This window comes from Pocillopora damicornis, chromosome 8, assembly GCF_964200805.1.
Source record: "Pocillopora damicornis chromosome 8, jaPocDami1.2, whole genome shotgun sequence".
In the NCBI taxonomy this organism is placed as follows: domain Eukaryota; kingdom Metazoa; phylum Cnidaria; class Anthozoa; order Scleractinia; family Pocilloporidae; genus Pocillopora; species Pocillopora damicornis.
The window spans coordinates 13898665-13920656 of record NC_142677.1 but is presented as its reverse complement, the minus strand read 5'-3'; the positions used below and the strand labels follow the sequence as shown (position 1 = coordinate 13920656).

General features: G+C 37.5%; 3 protein-coding genes across 3 annotated transcripts; 1 reads left to right on the top strand and 2 right to left on the bottom strand.

Annotated features, from left to right (window-relative positions):
• Positions 1-107: 107 nt before the first annotated feature.
• Positions 108-3010, bottom strand: LOC113679962 (uncharacterized). The gene is made up of 5 exons (XM_089180879.1): positions 2870-3010; positions 2602-2707; positions 1952-2065; positions 1264-1445; positions 108-308 (listed from the first exon to the last, which is right to left on the bottom strand). Exons 1-5 carry the CDS (start codon positions 3008-3010, stop codon positions 108-110), a joined length of 744 nt encoding a protein of 247 aa, XP_089037005.1.
• Positions 3011-7156: 4146 nt separating this feature from the next.
• LOC149041499 (uncharacterized) lies at positions 7157-15312 on the bottom strand. Its single transcript, XM_089214158.1, has 7 exons — positions 15071-15312; positions 12557-12651; positions 11588-11702; positions 10884-10997; positions 9407-9588; positions 8403-8733; positions 7157-7641 (listed from the first exon to the last, which is right to left on the bottom strand). Exons 1-7 carry the CDS (start codon positions 15141-15143, stop codon positions 7598-7600), a joined length of 954 nt encoding a protein of 317 aa, XP_089070284.1. The 5' UTR covers positions 15144-15312; the 3' UTR covers positions 7157-7597.
• A 3399-nt stretch (positions 15313-18711) lies between these two features.
• On the top strand, positions 18712-21601 carry LOC149041498 (uncharacterized). Its single transcript, XM_089180562.1, has 3 exons — positions 18712-19035; positions 19349-19429; positions 21263-21601. Exons 1-3 carry the CDS (start codon positions 18961-18963, stop codon positions 21584-21586), a joined length of 480 nt encoding a protein of 159 aa, XP_089036688.1. The 5' UTR covers positions 18712-18960; the 3' UTR covers positions 21587-21601.
• Positions 21602-21992: the final 391 nt, after the last annotated feature.

Below are 21992 nucleotides of genomic sequence, written 5' to 3'. Positions count from 1 at the left end.
CTGTGAGTTTTCTTGCTGTATAGAATTGCCGGCACAGGGTGAAATCTCTCCCAGGCACAGTCAGCTCCCCCGATCATAAACCACCCAACATCATTAGCGCATCCTACTTACTTAGCTGTAATTTCAAAGTTTCGTGCACCGTGATGTCCATTGATTCTAAAGGGATATATGTTTGTCGCACTCTTAAGATCTGTCCATGGTGATTGAAGTAGATTATTTTGTGTAAACCAGTCCACGTTAGTTGTTCCTCTGGCATTGAACTTCATAGACATAACTTCTGCCCCATTCGTATAAAGCACTACACGAACCTGAAGTCATACAAGAAAATTATCTGTTGTTTACATATCAAATACATAAGCATGGGATAAGATAAGAATCGTTACATCGGGGAATTTAAAGAATTGTTGATCAATTCTTATTGTGTTTTTACAAACTTATTTTCAGTACCACATGCCATGGCTCTATGTAAACTCGAGAAGGCAAAGTTTTGAGCCCGAAGTTATTGTATCGGCTTGGTTCTAGTATCACTTTGTCTTTGGCACTGCAACCCTTGTTTTTCAATCGTCCTCGAAGCATTAAAAGCTCCCTCACACCCTGAGTACTTTTTAACGTAATTTCGGATTGAGCAATTTTATTTCAGATCAGAATTTTCTTTGAATATTTTATATCATTGTGGTTTGCATATTTTGTTGTGGTTTGACCTTGCGACCGGTCGTTGTTTCTCTTGCGAGAATTTCACAATTTTAAAACATAACTCCTTTTCTAAGAACTATTCTCCTACAAGGATAAAACATAAGCACTTTCCTTATACCTATTTCCAAGACGATACACTCTTAAGGTTTGGGAAGTAAGGTAAACAAAGCAACGTAACAAATAGGGATCTCATTGCATGGCCCGTGATATTACTCTCTGAAACAAGTTGTTTTGGTTTATATTCTTTTATACCATTTATATTCTATTTTATTCTATTCCTTAATTCCTTTCCAAAGAGGTAAGAGCAGTTGAGAAAAGTGCCTGCTTGATTTGTCTTTAGGAACATGATGAACATCATTTGGAAAAGTGTTTCGTAACAAACACTTTGAAGACAAGTTTCCATTAGGTGGAAACCTCAGGCTTATGAGAAAAAAAATCCAAAAATCTAACTGCTAGTGATTTACTTTTACAGGCCATTTCTGTGGAAATACATTGACATTGCATAAGAAATTTGTAAAATAAGGTGCATTTAGCCTAACCCCTTGTGGTGTAGATATTTTCCGGACTTACCTCTTGAGGGCTAAAAATTTGCCAACTTTGAACGATACGGTTTTTGTAGTTTCCCTGGTAGGTTGAAATGGTATCTAAGGCAGCGATAACATTTTCTGATAATGTGTCGAATGAACTCCATAACGTGTCAGCAGTCGGAGAGGAAGAATTTCCTCCAATGTATTTGAATATCATCGTCCAACCTTAAAATAGAAAAAAAATTGTCAAAAATTGTCCAGGTTAGTGAAAATTGCTTGTTCCTTTGGAAAACTCTAGAAATAGTTTTTATAATTGACTGAATGGACATGACCTAAGTCCACGGACCTTCCTAGCCAGGTGAGTTAGCCACTTCTAAATGAAATATTTTTTGGGGAAAAAAGGGGGTTAGTTTGGAGAGAAACTGTGGTGCTGCGTCGGTGGGAGAGTATAACAGGGTAATCTAATGTTGTCAACTTAGTTGAAAACGTAAATTGGCCACCTTAAAGAGTTTAAAGGCTGACGTTTGGAGCGTTAGTCCTCAGAGCGATACTGATGACCCTTACTCGAGGGTCTCAATGTGTTGATTGGTTTTACGTCTAATGGTTAAACTTTGGCCTATTTACGGTTAACGGTTTAAATTTGCCAATTTTATACGCCTAACGGCTGAATTTTCGACCGTTTTACTCCTAACGGTTAACCCATCGAGATCCTGCTTTTTAGTTTGACGTACCACCTCCATCACTTGTCTGGTCGCAGTACACTGGGAATGAGTCTGATCCACGATTGGAAATTTCGTAAACTCCTGTTTTCTTTGGGGTTTGGGAACAGTTCTGAGGCAGAATGACTGGAAAAATAAAAGTAGAAAAGATTCCTATATGAGTCCTTGCACACGATGCAGAGATCTATAGGTCTCTCTGCTGTACTAGACTGTCCTGGCATTCTCATTTTACTAATCGGAAATGAAATGAGTGGCTTTTTTGGCAGTCTAGATGAAAATGTATTTTCATCAAATTCAAATACTTTTTGTGTAAAGCTTTTATATATGATTTCGATAAGTTGGCACGAATGACTCCCTCACTACAAGTCGTAACATAACTCTTGTTCTCTAAATCGCAATGAGTCGGTTGGGGATAACCAAAAACATACTAAATTGTGTTAGAAGTTAATGATTCCCCAAACCGCAAAACGGATTGGCCATCGAAAACCTAAGTAAAAAGGGGGTTTTTCATTATACACAACTAACATATTTAAACATAAAGTTAGTGACTTTGGAGAATTTCGGAAATTTACTTAAGCAGAAAAACAGGAATACCACTGAAGCATAAAAAGGCAGGAATATTTGCATTATTTGATGAATAAGCTACAAAATAGCTTTGTTACAATTTGCTCCTCCGAGTCCTTGTGGACAGACACAACGGTATCCTTTTAAAATAAAACCAGCTTGACAAGTAGAATTTTTCTGACATGGGCTGCTTCCACAAGGATTCTGTAATTAAAAAAATAGAAAGGACACAGTGCCTTTCGTTTGTTGTATGCTAAGAGCACGTGTACTTCTTGAGGGATTACTATCATTATTACTGAACTTACTGCAGTTATTTTAAGTCATTTAAAGTTGAACTACTTTTTAATGATAGCAAAAGATTCTTACCTTAAAAGACGAATAGTGATGCCAACTCTTGCTTTCTTTGAGTTTGTCGGGGTCGTTGAACTTGTTGGAGGACAGTAACGCACACCACTTTTTCCTTCGGCGGCAAAGTTCACAGAAACGCAGAGAGGATGATCGAGACATTTCAAGATACATTCAAAGTCGTCATATGGTGTGATCATGTCAATTCGGGGTACATTTAGATAATGGAACTTGTCTGCTGAAAGCAGATTCTGTCTTGAATTCTGCCCATAATTGGAATCCAAATTAGTATGAGTTTCTGTGGATTGAAGACAACGACTATAAGTTGGAATATTCTTAACCGTAATTATTTGGGGAAGAAACGTACTGATTCCTGCAAACTAGAAACTTTGAATGGGAGTAACTGACGTTTTTGGATAGACTCTTTCCTTTTACCCGAGGAAGTGATGAAATTAGTGTTCGCGTAACTGTGGGAGATCCAATTTCTGTCGTTGCCTTTAAGGTTACTCCGCACCTTGACGAGTGCCCTCAGAAAAAAAATTTACACGCGATTTTTCTCATGAAACCAAAATAGAGTAAATAACAGTAAATGGATTATTAAATACACAACACGATAAAACTGTAAGCTATTCGACTTTGCCTCCTTTAAGGCGAATGAAGCCGGTCAACAGAAAAATGACCGAGCGCCATTCCAGCGAATTAATTACCGTACAATTCGCTGGAATGGCGGTTAGTTATTAAATTGAGGCCAAATGTTGCGAAATTTTCTCCTTTCATTCTCAAGGAAATCCATTTTTTCTTTATACTTTTGAACACTATCTTTAGTCTTTTGCTGCTAAAAATTGCCTCTTGATCACAATTGAAGCAGATGTCATGCTTTGACTAAAGAACTGATACGCTGTGTTAAAAAGGCGTTATGATGCCCTAAAACTTAGAATCCGTTAGAGATTAATCCAAAAAGATAAAAATCGTGGAGGCTGAACTTGCAATAAGAAAGATGTTCTGTTTCATTGGTGGTAAATATCATTAGAAGATGAAAACAGGAAAATGTAAATATATATGTGTAGATATATATAATAGCCGTAGGTAACCAACGCTTTTGTTTGAAGTTGGAAAACGCATATACGTACAGATGTTACACACCGGCGGGAATCACCTGAATTTGTACCCAAAATTGGCTTGAAAAATTTTTCTTTTCACCCTATATCGGAATGATGATGTTAACTAACATGTTTATGTCAGAAGAGAAACTGCTTGCATTTTCTCATAAATACCTTACGTATTGGAAACTGTTAACATGTCCGTTTAGCTTATCTTATTTGTTTTTACAAGGCTTTTCTACGGTGCTTAGCTTTAAGTTCCGCGAAAAGCGGAATAATTTCCACTTTTATAAATGCCTTTATTTGTGAGAGTCGAAATTTTGTTTGTAGTACGCCTCGTCAAACTTTTCTAGGTGAAAGGCAGAGAAAAGTCCGTCATGTTTTTTTGATAAGCAAACGAGTTAGTACACTAAGGACCTACAACTTCTCTAAACTTATTAAAATATACCATCCTCCAACTGTAAAAGATGCTATTTCCATCAGGAAATTGAAAAGCCGCCATCTGTAGCTTGCAGCAAACATTGGAAAAACATTAACGATGACACCGTTGGTTTATTTTCTGTCAATCGCACCTTTTTTTCTTTGGAAGAATCGATTTCTCAGTTTTCATTTTGTCAAAGAACATACTTTAATAACCAACCTTGTGACCAGGCAATCTCGGATATCACTGAACACAGCTCCAGTAACAGAAAACAGATCCAAGTGAAAGACATGGCACAAAGTCATACAGACATGGAGTTGTACAGTCTGAATGTTTCCCAGCTGTACTCGGCACGAGATTAGCTTCAATTATCTTCCTGTTTACTTTTCAACCAATGGCTGTCAAGAGTTCTGTCTATTTGCCTTTTACGGTACAATTTCGTTGCACAAGAAGTCTGTGCAAGGTATTAAATAAATATGAGGAAAATTTTAAATGTATTTTTAACAGAATAGCAAAGCGTTTAAACTCCGTTTCCATGGCCAGTTTTGCTTAATAGAGGCTGCAACGATGAAAGGCCGTCAATTGTTATTGTTATTTCTCCCGCTAACCTCACACGTAACCACCGTCATCGAACTTATACAAAGTTGTTTGAAATTCTCATCTTATTTAAAAGAAACCAACTATAGCACTTTGTAAATGAACAAATTGAAGATGAGCAGATATTTTATTCCTGCATGTTCTGAATGACAATGTGTATTTATTAGCGAGTGTTTCGATATGACTTAAGGTATGTGTTAAGTTATTTGAATAACGGTATATAAGCGTTGAATAGTAAAAATTGAGAGTTAATCTGTCGGGTCTGTAAACACCCGCGCACAGGCAGTTAATTTTAAGATGGACGAACTTTTAGCATCTCACCTCACGAACGCATCAGAATATCGTGTAGCTGTATTGGATCCATCTCGATCCATTCATTATTCAAGCAATCAGATCTGCTATTTCGACGTCGATCGGTTCATTAACAGCAAAATTACATTGATCAAATCTAGGGCAGCTAGCCGCAGGTAACTAACGGTTCTGTTTGAAGTTGGAAAACGCAACATACAGATGTTACACACTTGCGGAAATTACCTGAATTTGTACACAAAATTGTCTCGAAAAGTTTTCCTTTTCACCCTATTTCGGAATGATGTTCAATAACATATTTATGTCAGGAGAGGAACTGCTTGCATTTTCTCATAATTAGCTAACTTAGGTCACGAGACATGAATGTTAATTAGGAAACCTTTAACGTGTCCGTTCAGGCTTATCGTATTTGTTTTGAGGCTTTCCTATGATACTTAGCTTTTAAGTTCCGCGCAAAGCGTACTAATTGCCGCTCTGGTAGATTCCTTCATTTGTGAGAGTCGAAATTTTGTTTGTACTACGCCTCGTCAAATTATTCTGGGTGAACGGCAGACAAAAGTTTGTCATGATTTTTTAATGAGCAAATGAGTTTATACACTAAGGGCCCCAACTCCTCTAAACTTGTTAAAATATACGATCCCCCAACTGTAAAAGATTTAACGGAATCGTCTGGATGTGGTAAAACCGTGGTTTGGATAAGTTTGGCCTAGAGCAAATATCCGGCCCATAATGTCAAAGGACAAGCAGCGGTAAATGCTAACGTGCTATTTCCATCAGAAAATTGAAAAGCTGCCATCTGTCGCTTGCAGCAAACATTTAAAACACAATAATGATGACATCGTTACTTTATTTTTCTGTCAATCTTACTTTTTTTTTTTTTTTTTTTTTTTTTTTTTTTTTTTTTTTTTTACGGCAGCAGTAAAAGAATCGATTTCTCAGTTTCATGTTGTCAAAGAACATACTTGAATAACCAGCCTTGTGACCAGGCGATCTTGGATATCATTGAACACAGCTCCAGTAACAGAAAACAGATCCAAGTGAAAGACATGGCACAAAGTCATACAGACATGGAGCTGTACAAACTGAATGTTTCCCAGCTGCTCTAAGCGTGAGATTAGCTTCAATTAACTTCCTGTTTACTTTTCAACCAATGGCTGTCGAGAGTTCTCTCTATTTACCTTTTACGGTACAATCTCGTTAAACAAGAAACCTACGCAAGGTGTTAAATAAATCTGAGGAAATTTAAAATACATTTTTAACAGAATAGCAAAGCGTTTAAACTCCGTTTCTATGGCCAGTTTAGCTCAATAGAGGCTGCAAGGATGAAAGCCGTTAATCGTTAGGGTTATTTCTGTTTCTTTCAACGTACCCACCGTTGTCGACACACTAAACAGCTATAACACTGTGAAAGTGAACAAATTGATAAGAATATTAAAATATCTGCGTTTCGAAGCTGAGAAGATAATTTTATTCCAGCACGTTTTGAATGGCAATGTGTGTTTATTAGTGAGTGTTTCGGTATGTGTTAAGTTATTTAAATAACGGTATATAATTGTTGAGTAATAAAAATTGAGAGTGCGTCTGTCGGGTCTATGAACACCCCTGCACAGGCAGTTAATTTTAAGATGAACGAACTTTTAGCATCTCGCTTCACGAACACAGCAGAAGATGGTGTAGCCATATTGGATACATTGCGATCCATTCATTATTCAAGCAATTAGATCTGCTATTTCGACGTCGATCGGTTCACTAACAGAAAACTTAGAGTGGTCGAATCTAGGCTAACCAGATCTGCTCAAAGCTTTTCTGAAAGTAACGGCGCTGCAGTTGACCAAGCCGTAAAAAAGGCTCGTCGTGAAAACCATGCTTGCATCTGGAAGGGCAAATAACAGTAACTTGATCATTGGTTTCAAGTCCTCGATAAGATGCATGACGCTTTGAACGCTCTGGAAAATAGTTCCTTAAAAAGAGCGGAACGCGCCTTAGGAGAAGGTACTGCTTTAATATCGAAAAGGATAAAAGCCATAAAGCTATCTAATAAGAGCGAGTTTCGTTGGCGAGTTACGGTCAACGAATGTGTATCTGGCAAGCTCGCGTCAAATTCTGATAACGAAAAGAAAATGTCTCGAGCAGAGAGGATAGCGCTTATTAAGTGTCGTTGGCAGTAACGAGCCATTTCTTCTTGGAAATCATCAAGGTCAACAGTCAAGCACTTCGATATGATTTGTGGGATCTTGCGGTCATTTTGCGTATAACGTTAAAGCAGAAGTTTTACTTCTCAACATTTCATTCACATTATTCATTGCTTGGCATCCTTGGTCTTCAACGTACATACACAACCATAACCTCAGCGCCTCCGACGTCGGCTTGAGAAAAGAATAAAACAAAAAAATTAACCGATAAATAATACATAGTAAACTATTTATTGAGATCTCATTAAATAAACGATTATCATAATTCATATTTAGAGAAAGATGGAGAAGAAGAAAACAAATGAAAAGTTGGAACTTTCCTGAGTGAAACCGGTTTTTGAGCACCAGTCTTGTAATCGTAGGAGACGTTAAATTTCAGTTGACTTGTGCAGTTGTTACGTTTCTCCTCTTGATTTCCTACCGAGGTTTTGCCCCAGTAATTAACAATTGCAGTTAAATTCTGACACCCAGACGAAATAAAGAGAGGGGGGAGGGGGACACGTCACTATAACCTATTCATGAAAGGTCGACATGGCAATCTGGTGAGTACTCTCTATTTGACACAGTGTGACATCCTTCCTCCTCCCCTCCCTCCCTTTGAAAAATCCAGGTCATGCCCCTAAAGAATAAAATGAAATGGCCGAGTTATCCAAGAAGGTGTCGACTAGATCAGTTTGATGATTATCTCCGCAAAACAAACACAGAATTATTATTCTATACCGTTTTACCTGCCTGAATAAAAAGGAATAAATGAATGGAAAAGAAATCATTCATGAGGTCTGTTTAGAAAATATCTTGTTTTTTCTCTGATTTGATAACAAAAATACCAAACAAACAAACAAACAGACAAAAATAGTGACAGAGGTATTTCAAGATTTCTTAAATCAATTTTTATCATAACAGAGGTCTCTCAAGATTTTAAAATAAATTTCTACCTTGGGCATTATTCCATGTGATTTTGTGAGTTTTCTTGCTGTACAGAATTGCCGGCACAGGGTAAAATCTCTCCCAGTCACAACGAGTTCCCCCGACTATAAACCACCCAACATCCTTCCGGCATCCTCCGTATTTAGCTGTAATTTCAAAGTTTCGTACACCGTAATGGCCATTGATGTGAAAGGGATATATGTCTGCCGCATCCTTAAGATCTGTCCATGGTGATTGAAGTAGATTATTTTGTGTAAACCAGTCCACGTTAGTTGTTCCTCTGGCATTGAACTTCATAGACGTAACTTCTGCTCCATTAGTGTAAAGCACTACACGAACCTAAAGTCACACACGAAAATGATCTGTTGTTTACATATCAAATACATAAGTATGGGGTAAGATGAGAGTCATTACATCGGGGAATTTAAAGAATTGTTGATCAATTTTTTATTTTCTTTTTACAAACATATTTGGAGGATATCGATCAATCAATACCACATAACATGACTATATGTAAACTCGAGAAGGCAAAGTTTTGAGCTAGAAGTTATTCTATCGGCTTGGTTCTAGTATCACTCTGTCTTGGGCACGGTAACGTTTGTGTTTCAATTGTCTTTGAAGCATTAAAAGCTCCCTAACACCCTGAGTACTTTTTAAAGTAATTTTTGATTAAGCACTTTTGTTTCTGCTCAGAATTGTCTTTGAATATATAATATCATTGTGGTTTACATATTTTGTCGTGGTTTTACCATGCGAACAGTCACAGTTTCTTTTGAGAATCAAAGAATTAAAGAACATCATTTGGAAAAGTGTTTATTGACAGACAATTTGAAGACAAGTTTCCATAAGGTAGATACCTTAGGCTTATACAAAAAAATCCCAAAAAAGTCTAACTAATTTATTTTTGCAGGCTATTTCTAAGGAAATATATTAAAATTACATAAGAAATTTGTGCATGGACGAAGGTGTATTTAGCCTAACCATCTGTGATGTAGATATTTTCCGGACTTACCTCTAGAGGGTTAAAAGTTTGCCAACTCTGAACGATACGGTTTTTGTAGTTTCCATGGTAGATTGAAGTGGTATCTAAGGCAGCGATAATATTTTCTGATAATGTGTCGGGTGAATTCCATAACACGTCAGCAGTCGGAGAGGAAGAATCTCCTCCAATGTATTTGAATATCATCGTCCAACCTTAAAATAAAAAAAAAAGTCAGAAATAGTCGAGGCCCGTGGAAATTGCTATTTCCTTTGGAAACTCTAGAAATTGTTTTTTCGAATTGTCTGAATGGTTATGGACCTAAGTCCTGGGACCTTCCTAGCCAAGTGAGTTAGCCACCTCAATTGGAAAAAGGGGGTAAGTTTCTAAAGAAACTGTGGTGCTGCGTCGGTTGGAGAGTATAACAGGGTAATTTAGTGTTATCAACTGGGTTGAAAACGTAAATTGGCCACCGTAAAGAGTTTAAAGGATGACATTTCGAGCGTTAGCCCTTCGTCAGAGAGATACTGATGACCCTTACTCGAGGGTTTCAATGTGTTGATGGCTTTTACAGCTAACGGTTAGGCTTTGGCCTATTTACGGTTAACGGCTAACATATTTCCATTGTGGTCACCATAAAACACTTTGGGGTTTTTACGGTTTAAATGTTTCAATTTTATTCGCCAAACGGCTGAATCTTTTGGCCGTTTTACGCCTAACGGTTAACCCCATTGAGATTATTTTAATAAAATATGTGTTTATTGTTCATCGTGGTGTAAGAGAGGAGATGAACTTTGTTCGTTTGTCTCACGACATAGTCACTTTTGATGTAGATCGCGACGTTTCGACTTCAGTCGAAAGTCAGGCGATGAGGTCGATTGTTTACGTGTTTATATGGAAGAATTTGAGGAACAGGCGATAACAAATGTGACTTGAAAACCGAAGATCTGGAAACGATATGTAGGTGACAATTTCACACTCTTAGACCGGGACAATGTCGACGGCTTTTTTACAACATCTAAACAGTCAACAGCCTACTATTCGTTTTACCATGGAAATCGACTCGATAGACTACTACTGTCTGCAGAAAGCCCACCCACACTGTCCAGTACCTAACCTATGATTCACACCACCCCTAGTGAGTAAAGCTTGGTTTTGGTAAGTGTCTATAATACCGAGCCAAACACCTCACAATGACACTGTCAGTTATCTCTGAGGAAAAAAAACTTGTCATCAGTACTTGTTTCTAATGGTTATCTTTCTTCATTTGTACGAAGACTCGCAAAGACAACAAGGGTAACAGCCAACAAAGGCCGCGCAGGAATTTAAATCTACTGCCATTCTCCCTTACATAAAGGGTGTATCAGTAGTTCTTCGCCGCTGCCTACAACAACAAGGCATACGACCTTTGCAGTCGAAACGCTGCGATCTACATCAAAAGTGACTCTATCGTGAGACAAACGAACAAAGTTCATCTCCTATCGAGATCCTCTTATTTAGTTTGACGTACCACCTCCATCACTTGTTTGGTCGCAGTACACTGGGAATGAGTCTGATACATGATTGGAAATTTCGTGGACTCCTGTTTCCTTTGGGGCTTGAGAACAGTTTTGAGGCAGAATGACTGAAAAGATTAAAAGTAGAAAAGATGCTAATGCGAGTCCTTGCACACGATGCAGAGATCTATAGGTCTCTCTGCTGTACTAGACTGTCCTTGCATTCTCATTTTACAAATCGGAAATGAAGTCAAGGCAGTCAAGATGAAAATCTGGTTTCATCAAATCCGAATACTTTTTGTGTAAAGCTATCAAATATGATTTCAATAGGTTGGCACGAATGACTCCCTCACTACAAGTCGTAACATAGTAACTCTTGTTCTCTAAATAACAATGAGAAGATTTTGAAAAAAACAAAAACATGCTAAATTGTGTTAGATGTTAATGATTCCCCCAAGCCGCAAAACGGATTGGCCATAGAAAACCTAAGATAATTATGATATAAACAAATACTTGCTAAGAGGTGAGAAGGAGATTTTTCGTTATACACCACTAACATATTTAAACATGAAGTCAATGACTTTAGGGAACTTAGAAAATTTTCTGAAGCAAAAAAACAAGAAAACCAAGAAGTATAAAAAGGTAGGAATATTTGCATTACTTGATGTATAAAAAGGCGGGAATATTTGCATTATTTGATGAATAAGCAACAAAATACCTTGGTCACAATTCTCTCCCCCGAGTCCTTGTGGACAGACACAACGGTATCCTTTTGAAGTAAACCCAGCTTGACAAGTAGAATTTTTCTGACATGGGCTGCTTCCACAAGGATTCTGTGATAAAAAAAAAAAAAAAAAGCAAACAGTGCCTTTCCTTTTTTGTATGCTAAGAGCACATGTGCTTCTTGAGGGATTACTATCACCATTATTATTATTATCATCGTTATAATTTAAAAAAAAAAGAGATCATCAGAGTCATTTTTTCGAAAAAGCATTAAACCTCAAGAAGATTTCACCTGGTCTCCAACATTTGGGAAATTAATTTCGCCATGGACGAGGTCTGTTGTATGCCTCACAGCGTCCCACTGATTAAAATTACCGAATTAAAGAGTTCAGGTAATCATTCCAGAACATAGCTACCTTTTATTTCTGTTTACATTTCTGTAGTCAACCAGTGAGTCGTGTCAAGTGAAGTTTCAACAAAAAAAAAAAAATTGTTGTGTTTAGGTTGTAAGGCTTATCTCAATTCCTCGGTAGCTGTAGCCATTTCTGGTAATGAAATTCACGCTGGTGACTTGTAAATGAGGGCTTTTTTTCAGGTCGCATAACGGAATATCGCCTAGTAGTGGCCCGTAGTTGTAAGACACACAGTCGGGATCCCCATAACAGATGAGTTCACAGCCTACTTCACTTTCAACTGGCAGAGATTTGATTATGTGATTAAGTAAATACTTGTCTTTGGTGACTGGGTTAAATAGAATGGCTCTGCACTCATCTGAATTTGCTGTCACAACTAAAAATAACAAAAATTTATCATTATTCGTAACTGATCAACATTAGCGATATGTGTCGATGAAAATTTATTTCATCCCTCGAGGCTCCTGGTAATTGCCCTCTATCTCCCTTAAATAATGCGAGTTCCTTACATCTATAACAAGTACTAGCATTTGGAAAACTTATAGTGATGCATTTGGAAACGAATAGTCATGCGAACTCTTGCTTTCTTTGGGTTTGTCGGGGTCGTTGAACTTGTTACAGGACAATAACGCACACCACTTTTTTCCTTTGGCGGCAAAGTTCACAGAAACGCAGAGAGGATCGGTCAAGACATTTTAAGATGCATTCAAAGTCATCATATAGTGTGATCATGTCAATTCGGGATACATTTAGATAATGGAACTTGTCCACTGAAAGTAGATTCTGTCTTAAATTCTGCCAATACTCAGAATTCAAATCATTACGAGTTTCTGTGGGTTGAAGATAATTACTATAAGTTAGAATATTCTTAACTGTAATTATTGGGGAAGAAACGTATTGATTCCTGCAAACTAAAAAACTTTGAATGAGGGTTTTAGGATAGATTCCTTCCTTTTACTCGAGTGGCGGATGAAAGTGGTCTTGTATCTATCAATAACAAAAGTTTACTATTCTTGCCATTATTTCTGTCTTTGCCTTTAAGGTTACTCCGCACCTTAGCGAGTGCCTTCAGAGAAAAAAAAATTACACGCGATTTTTCTCATAAAACCAAAATAGAGTAAATAACAATAAATAGATTATTAAATACACAACACGATAAAACTGTTTATTATATACTCAACAAAATATCGCGTTTCTGATTGGTCAATGATGAATGCATAAATAGGTTATAGAGTGCAATAGAGGTTATAGAGTGCAATACGGAGAAGTTGCCATGGAAACATCGATGGAGTAATTTTGTCGAGAATATAATAAATAAAAAATCGTATGAACCTGCTCGTGCATTTCGTGATTTATGGTCACTCGTGATGTTTTGAAAGTTCTCAAATTGCACTCGCCTACGGCTCGTGCAATTTTGAGAACTTTCAAAACATCACTCGTGCCCATAAATCACGAAATGCACTCGCGTTCATACGATTTCCTATACAAATGGCGAATGAAGCCGGTCAACAGAAAAATGACCGAGCGCCATTCCAGCGAATTAATTACCGATCAATTCGCTGGAATGGCGGTTAGTTATTAAATTGAGGCCAAATGTTGCGAAATTTTCTCCTTTCATTCTCAAACGCGATGTTTCGCATGAAACTAAAATAAAGTTAATAACAATAAATAGTTTATTAAATGCAGAATACGATAAAATTGTAGGGTATTTGACTTTGCTTCCGTTAAGGCAAATGAAGCCGGTCAACAGAAAAATTAGCGAGTGCCATTTCAGAGAATTTATTACTGATTAATTCGCTGGAATAGCGCTCAGATATTAAATTGAGGCCTAATGTTGAGAAATATTTTTCGTTTATTGTTATGGAAATGCATTTTTTCATTATACTTTGAACTTCCTCCACAGAATCTTTAGTCTTTTAGGATGCTAAAAAATTGCCTCTTAATTGCAATTGAGGCAGATATGATGTTTAGATAAAGGAAGTCATACGCTGTGTCAAAAAAGGCGTTTGTTTTCTCTTGGTGAAAAAAAAATATGTCAAAGTTTATAAATGTTTATGATACACTTAAAATTAGATTCCGTTAAAAATTAATCTAACTTAAGGCTTAACATGTTATGGCAAAGATGTTCTTCTGTTTCGTTGGTGGTTAATATCATATCAGGAAAATGTTAATTTTTCTTCTTTTCTTTTTGATAACAGGTGAGTCGGTATTTGTTTTTTCGCGTATGTGAAATTTAAACAAAATTATCAGGAATTTTTAACTCGGTTTAATTTAAATAGCCGCAGGTAATTAACAGATATGTTTGAAGTTGGAAAACATGTATACAGATATTGCCCACCTACGGGAATGACCTGAATTTGTACGCAAAATTGGCTCGAAAAGTTTTTCTTTTCACCCTACTTCGGAATGATAATGTTCAATAACATGCTTATGTAAGGAGAGGAACTGCTTCCATTTTCTTATAAATACCTTACTTTGGCTAAGAGACATGAATGTTAATTAGGAAACTGTTAACTTATCTTATTTAGTTTTACAAGGCTTTTCTACGGCGCCTAGCTTTTAAGTTCCGCGCAAAGCAGAATAATTGCCACTCTGGTAAATTCCTTTATTTGTGAGAGTCGAAATTTTGTTTGTGATACGCCTCGCAAAACTATTCTGGGTGAAAGGCAGATATAAGTTCGCCATGTTTTTTTAATGAGAAAATGAGTAAGTACATTAAGGGCCCACAACTTCTCTTAACATATTAAAATATACTATCCTACAACTTTAAAAGATTAAACAGAAACGTTTGGATGTGGTAAAATCGTGGTTTGGATTACTCTGCCCTTGAGTAAATAACCGGCCCATAATGTCAAAGAGCAAACAGCGGTAAATGCTAACGTGCTATTTCCATCATGAAATTGAAAAGCCGCCATCTGTAGCTTACAGCAGACGACGCAAACACAATAACGATGACACCGTTGCTTCATTTTCTGTCAATCGTGCTTTTTTTATGTTTTTTTGTTTTTTGAAAGAATCGATTTCTCAGTTTTCATTTTTTCAAAGAACATACTTGAATAACCAACCTTGTAACCAGGCAATCTTGGGTATCATTGAACACAGATCCAGTAACAGAAAACAGATCCAAGTGAAAGACATGGCACAAAGTCATACAGACATGGAGTTGTACAAACTGAATGTTTCCCAGCTGTACTACGCATGAATAAAGGAGTAAAGAAACTGTGGTGCTGCGCCGGTGGGAGACTATAGCAGGTAATTTAGTATTAACAACTGAGTTGAAAACGTAAATTAGCCACCGTAAAGGGTAAAAAAGCTGTCGTTTCGAGCGTTAGTCCTTCGTCAGAGCTGTACTACGCATGAGATTAGCTTCAGTTAAATTCCTAGTTACCTTTTAACCAATAGCTGTCGAGAGTTCTGTCTATTTGCCTTTTACGGTACAATTTCGTTAAACATGAAGCCTATGCAAGGTACGAAATAAATATGAGGAAAATTTAAATATATTTTTAATAGAATACCAAGGCGTTTAAACTCCGTTTCCATGGCCAGTTTTGCTCTATAAAGGCTGTAAGGATGAAAGGCCATCAATTGTTAAGGCTATTTCTCCTGCTATTTCACACATAACCACCGTTATCGAACTAATACAAAGTTGTTTAAAATTACCATCCTATACTCATTTGTGAGAGTCGTAATAATGTTGTTTTGGCTTTGCACAAATTACAGGCCCATAATGTCAAAGAGCAAACAGCGGTTAATGCTAACGTGCTATTTCCACGAGGAAATTGAAAAGGCGCCACCTGTAGCTTGCAGCAGACACTGAAAACACAATAACGATGATACCGTTACTTTATTTTCTGTCAATCGCGCTTTTTATTTTTTATTTTATTTAATGGTACAGTTTTGTTAAACAATAAGTCCATACAAGGTATTAAATAAATATAAGGAAACTTTAAAAATATTTTTTAAAAGAACACCAAGGCGTTTAAACTCCGTTTAACACAACAACTATAACACTGTGTAAATGAACAAATTGACAAGAACACGAACATATCTGCTTTACAAAGCTGAGCAGATATTTTTTTTCCTTCACGTTCTGAATGGCAATGTATGTTTATTGGTGAGTGTTCCGATATGTCTTAGTTATGTGTTAAGTTATTTGAATAACGGTATATAAGTGTTGAATAATAAAAATTGAGAGTTGGTCCGTCGGGTCTGTGAACACCGCCACACAGGCAGTTAATTTTAAGATAGACGATCTTTTAGCATCTCGCCTCACAAACGCAGCAGATGATGGTGTAGCCATATTGGATCCATCGCGATCCATCCATTATTCAAGTTTGCCAAATTTTGTTTGTTCAAAGTTTTTCTGTAAATAACGGCACTGCAGTTGACCAAGCCGTAAAGAAGGCTCGTCGTGAGAACCACACCTGCGTCTGTAAGGGCGACTAACAGCAACTTAATCATTAGTTTTCAAGTCCTCGATAAGAGGCATGACGCTTCGAACGCCCTGAAAAGTAGTTCCTTAGAGAGAGCGAAACGCGCCAGGAGAAGGTACTACTCTAATATCGAAAAATATAAAGGCCATAAAGCTATCTGATAAGAGCGAGTTTCGTTGGCAAGTTATGGTCGACGAACATCCATCTGACAATGACGAAAAGAAAATGTCTCGAGTAAAGAGGAAAGCCGTTAAGGATAGGCTTCGTTGGCAGCAACGAGCCCTTTCTTCTCGAAAACCATCAAGGTCAGCAGCAAAGCACTTCGATATGATTTGTAGGATCTTGCAGTCATTTTGCGTATAACGTTAAAACATAATTTTTACTTCCCAACATTTCATTCAGATTATTCATTGCCTGGCATCTTTGGTCTTCAACGTACGTACACAACCATAACCTCAGCAGCGCTTCCGACGTCGGCTTCAGAAAAGAAAATAATACAAAAAAAAAAACTAGCGATAAATAATACATAGTAAACTATTTATTGAGATCTCATTAAATAGACTATTAAAATAATGCGTAATCCATAATTAGAGATAGATGGAGCAGAAAACATATAAGAAGTTGGCAAAAGTGACCCTTTCCGAGTGAAACCGGTTTTAGAGCACCGGCCTTTTATTCATCGGAGAGGTTAAATTTCAGATGACTCGTGCATTTATTTCAGTTCTCCTCTCAATTTCCTACCGAGATTTTGCCCAGTAATTAACTATTGCACTCAAACTGTAACACCCAGATGAAATAAATAGAGGAGGGCGTCTTAAAATGTCACTATTGCACCATATTTATGAAAGGTCTATATGGCAATCTGACGAGTACTCTGTATTTGACACGGTGTAATACCTTCCCCCCCCCTCCTTTCCTCCCCTTTGAAAACATCTAGGTCACGCCCCTGAAGAAGAAAAGGAAATTGCCCAGTTATCCAAGAAGGAGTCGACTAGGTCAGTTCAACGATTATCTCGGCAAAACAGAATGGTTATTTTCCTGATTTAAAAACAAACAAACAAACAAACAAAAGCAGTAATAGAGGTATTCCAAGACTTCTTAAATCAATTTTTACCATAACAGAAGTATTTCAAGATTTTTAAAATCAATTTCCATCTTGGCCATTATTCCATGCCGGCACAGGGTGAAATCTCTCCCAGGCACAGAAAAGTCCTCCGATTATAAACCACCCAACATCATTAGGGCATCCTGCGTACTTAGCTGTAATCTCAAAGTTTCGTGTACCGTAATGGCCATTGATGCTAAAGGGTTTTAAAGTTGTCGCATTCTTAAGATCTGTCCATGGTGATTGAAGTAGATTATTTTGTGTAAACCAGTCCACGTTAGTTGTTCCTCTGGCATTGAAATTCATAGACATAACTTCTGCTCCATTCTTGTAAAGCACTACACGGACCTAAAGTCATACAAAAAAATGATCTGTTGTCTACATGTCAAATACATGAGTATGGGGTAAGATAAGAATCGTTACATCGGGGAATTTAAAGAATCGTTAGTCAATTTTTGATTGTCTTTTTACAAACTTATTTTGAAGGATTCCGACAGTTTATCAATCAATATCAATCAATCAATACCACATAACATGACTATATGTAAACTCGAGAAGGCAAAGTTTTGAGCAAGAAGTTGTTTTATCGGCTTGGTTCTAGTATCACTCTGTCTTTGGCACGGCAACCCTTGTTTTTTCAATCATCCTCGAAGCATTAAAAGCTAACACCCTAAGTACTTTTTAACGTAATATCTGAATGAGAACTTTTGTTTCAGCTCAGAAATCCCACGACCATTCATCCTAAAGGTTTGGGAAGTAAGGTAAACAAAAGAACGTAACAAATAGAGATCTCATTGTATGGCCAGTGATATCACTCTTTGAAACAAATTGTTTTAGTTTATGTTCTTTTATATTATTTATATTCCATTCTTTTCTATTCCTAATTCTTCTCAAAAGAGGCAAGCAGTTCAGAAAAGTGTCCGCTTGGTTTGTCTTTAGGAACATGATGAAAAGCATCTGGAAAAGTGTTTCGTGACAGACAATTTGAAGACAAGTCTTTCATAAGATGGAAAGCTCGATCAGGCTCCGCAAAAACGAAAAAATGATTTCACAGAAATACTTCTTAAGTTTTCCTTATCAGAAAAAAGCAATGATTTTCTCGTTTATGAAATATGCTTTATGTTTTGTTTGTTTGTTTTGCCAAAATTTGACGGTGCTGTTTCTTTTCGCCGTGTAGTATATTTAGAGGATATGACTTCATGTTGCTTCCTTCTTCCTTCATGTTACGGGAGCTGTTCTTTATAACAAAAAGTTGTGCTCATGCTTAGAGCCACTTTTACTGCACATATGTGTCGGTGCAAGTTATTGTGCACGACGGCTTTTTTCTTGTGAAAATGTCACGTATTCATTATTCACCTCAGTAAATTTTGTTTTGTTTGATTTTTTTTTTTTGCCTTATTCCTTTTTTATATAGGAAATGGACGAAGAACAGCAGAAACACCAAGAAGAACTCGGTTTGTGGAAGAAGGAGGCCAAGGCTGCACAAGACAGAGTACGTAGGATACTGCTCCAGTTATTTAATATCTGTTTATAATTATGTCCTCTCCCATGCAAGTAGTTATGAAACGAAAAGAAAACAAAATTGACGAATAAACTCATAGTTTTGCCGAAACTGCACGGTGAGTAACTTAAACAGAAATGATACTGAACTTTAATTGTTATCTGACGATTGTTTGGATAGACTATGTGGATTTCCTTTACCCTTGCACGAGAAGCGAACGGCCAAGAATGAGTCGCTTTGCTATCTCAATGATTAAATCTGGTCACTTCGCTTAAACACTTCTTTTGCACTTCCCTGTATGTAGTTTAAAGAGGACATCACCACCATGAACCGAAGACACCGTGAGGATATCAAACGTCTGGAACGGGAATTGACTGAAGCTAAAGTAGGTGAACTCTTGACTCTCACGAGCGCTTTTCGATTGAGTGTCGAGACACCTAAATCAAAGTAACTATAGCCAATCAGCATAAAAGCGGGTAATCTCGAGGAGCCAATAAGAACTCAGAACAAAAACACGAAAACGACCTTAAACGCGGGGAAACGCGAGTGACCTAGGCGTGATTGGTTCAGTTTTTGTATCTGATTGGTTGGAGAGGGTTGCACCAATCACAGAGACTAATCACGCATCATGGTAATACGAAACCAAAGCAATCTCGATTTCTGCGTAAACTTAGTTCAAATAATTCGTGACCTCTTTTCAGCTCGTTGTCATTGCACAGTGTGGGCTAACTAAGGTGAAGGTGAAGCCTATCTCTTCAGGTAATGAACCTCTTTTATGTAGTCAAATCATACCGGCATAATTATAATTATAATAAAGTTCGGATATAACGCGCGCTGTCATTGGTTGAAAGAGCTTGCTCTATGAGAGTATGGAGCACAGAGCTGAGCTAAAGCTGTCACGCCATCTGCAGATTGTACTATGTTCGACCTTTTCCGGGACTTCTTTTTAGCTTTTTTCCGATAATTGAAAGTGAAATTTCGGAACTGAAGCGAGCCGGCAAGTAGTAACAGAAGAATCAAACAAAGGTATGTAAACATACCAGGCGCCGTAATTTACGTTATTAAAACGTGAGCAGATACGAAAATCCTTAATGGAAAAACAAAATAAACATTCCGAGTTTTAAAGACTTTCACGCTCAGTTAGATTGCAAGCTTACGAACGGTAATAAAAATCAAACACAGCTAACACTCGTATAGTATATAAAGTTCAGTGTTAAAAACAAAACAGAACAAAACAGAAGTGATGAAAAATATAACCAAACTGGCATAACTGTTAAAAATTCTTACTAATCATGACGGTGTCTGAGCGAATATGATCATGCTGAAGTTCATCGCGGCTCGCTCATCATGGCGATCTCCGGTCATCATAGGAAAGCAAGACTCAGAAACTACATCGGCTGCCCTTCGAGTGAAAAAATAAGAGCTTGCTCTCATATCCTTTCCGATACGTTGAATGGAAAGTCACATCAGTCACTTCAGCCGAGTTTTGCGGCGCTGTCATCACGAGCGTCTTCATATTCTGGTAAATTCGGCTGTCGTTCATTCAAAAAACACTTGCCTTGAACAGTTTGTTTTCTACCTTGTCATGTGAAAAAACTCGCGTGTTTTTATGAGCCATAATTCGGCTGAAGTTCACTGAACATTTCACTTCAAGATTCTGTATTAGAGACTTAAAAACTTCAGGCAAAAGTATTAAATTCGACTTGCCGAACTATTTTAGTTTGTAAACTATCGTAGAAAGTGAACTTTGATGGTTTTTGAACTTTGATGGTTTGACACTTTTGACAGCTTTAGTCTTGTACAGCCAATCAGATTATTTGAACCGTTCCAACAGGAATTCTGATTGGCTTATTGTAGCGTGCTTTATGAGAGTATAGAGCATGCTGACGACACTGTTGTTCGCTTTGTTCAAAAATCAAGAAGTGGGAAGAAACACTCGACTACGTCTCGTGTTTCTCCCTACACTTCTTTCGTGCTCTAGCCGCTTCCTGCGTGCTTTATAACAGAACAGAGCACAGTCAAGGCTTCTCTATTTGTTAAATAAAGGTAGTTTGGAAAGAAATTCTGCAATCTCTGATTATGAAAGTTCCTTTTCCCAAAATGTTGTATTTTCCGTAATCTTTCCGAGTAATTCTTTGTCCTGAGGTTTTGTAAGTTTTTGTACACTGTTAGGTTATCTTGAGACGACTTACATTTACGAAGGTTACTCTTTTTCTAGGAGAAAAGTGGACAAACAAAAAATGCCGATGACTCGCTCGTACAAAATCTGGAAGCGAAAATCGTAGATTTGGAGAATCGCTTGCGTCAGCCGTTAGCAGACTCCGAAGAAGTTCTAAGATTAAGAACCAGGCTTCAGGAGTCGGATAAGATGCTCCAAAGTGTCGAGCAGCAGATAAACGAACTGGAAACGAGAAGTGAATCTTGGAGACAAGAGGTACCAGGTTCTTTATTCCTGAATGTCGTGTCATACATGGTCCCTTCTGGTTTGCGTGAAGGAAGCGTAGACGATAGTCGAAAGCGAATCGCCGCGGCCGTTCGGTAATCGGGGACAAAGAGCCGTTTGGGGGGAAATTTTAGCAGTTGAAAGATTCCAAATATTTTGGAAAAAGGGAGAAACTTGTAGATCTGAGTTGATGGCAGATGGGTATCGACAAGGAGACCAGAGAACTCTGGATAGAGATCGGGGAAACGCCTGCCAGCTGTCACAACCGCTGAGAAACTTTTTTCGAGCGAAGAGAAGAGCAAGATTTTAACAAGCATCGATTTGATTATCGTAGCGACCGTAGTACGCACCCAACACGCATCATAGTACGTCTTATTTATGTATATTTGTATGTAGCTCCATTTTAGTGGCCTTTGCGTATAACGCACTAAGCTTTAACTTCTAAATCTTAACGCATATGGGCATTGATACAGAGTCACTGACCTAAACCTAGAATTCATGGATT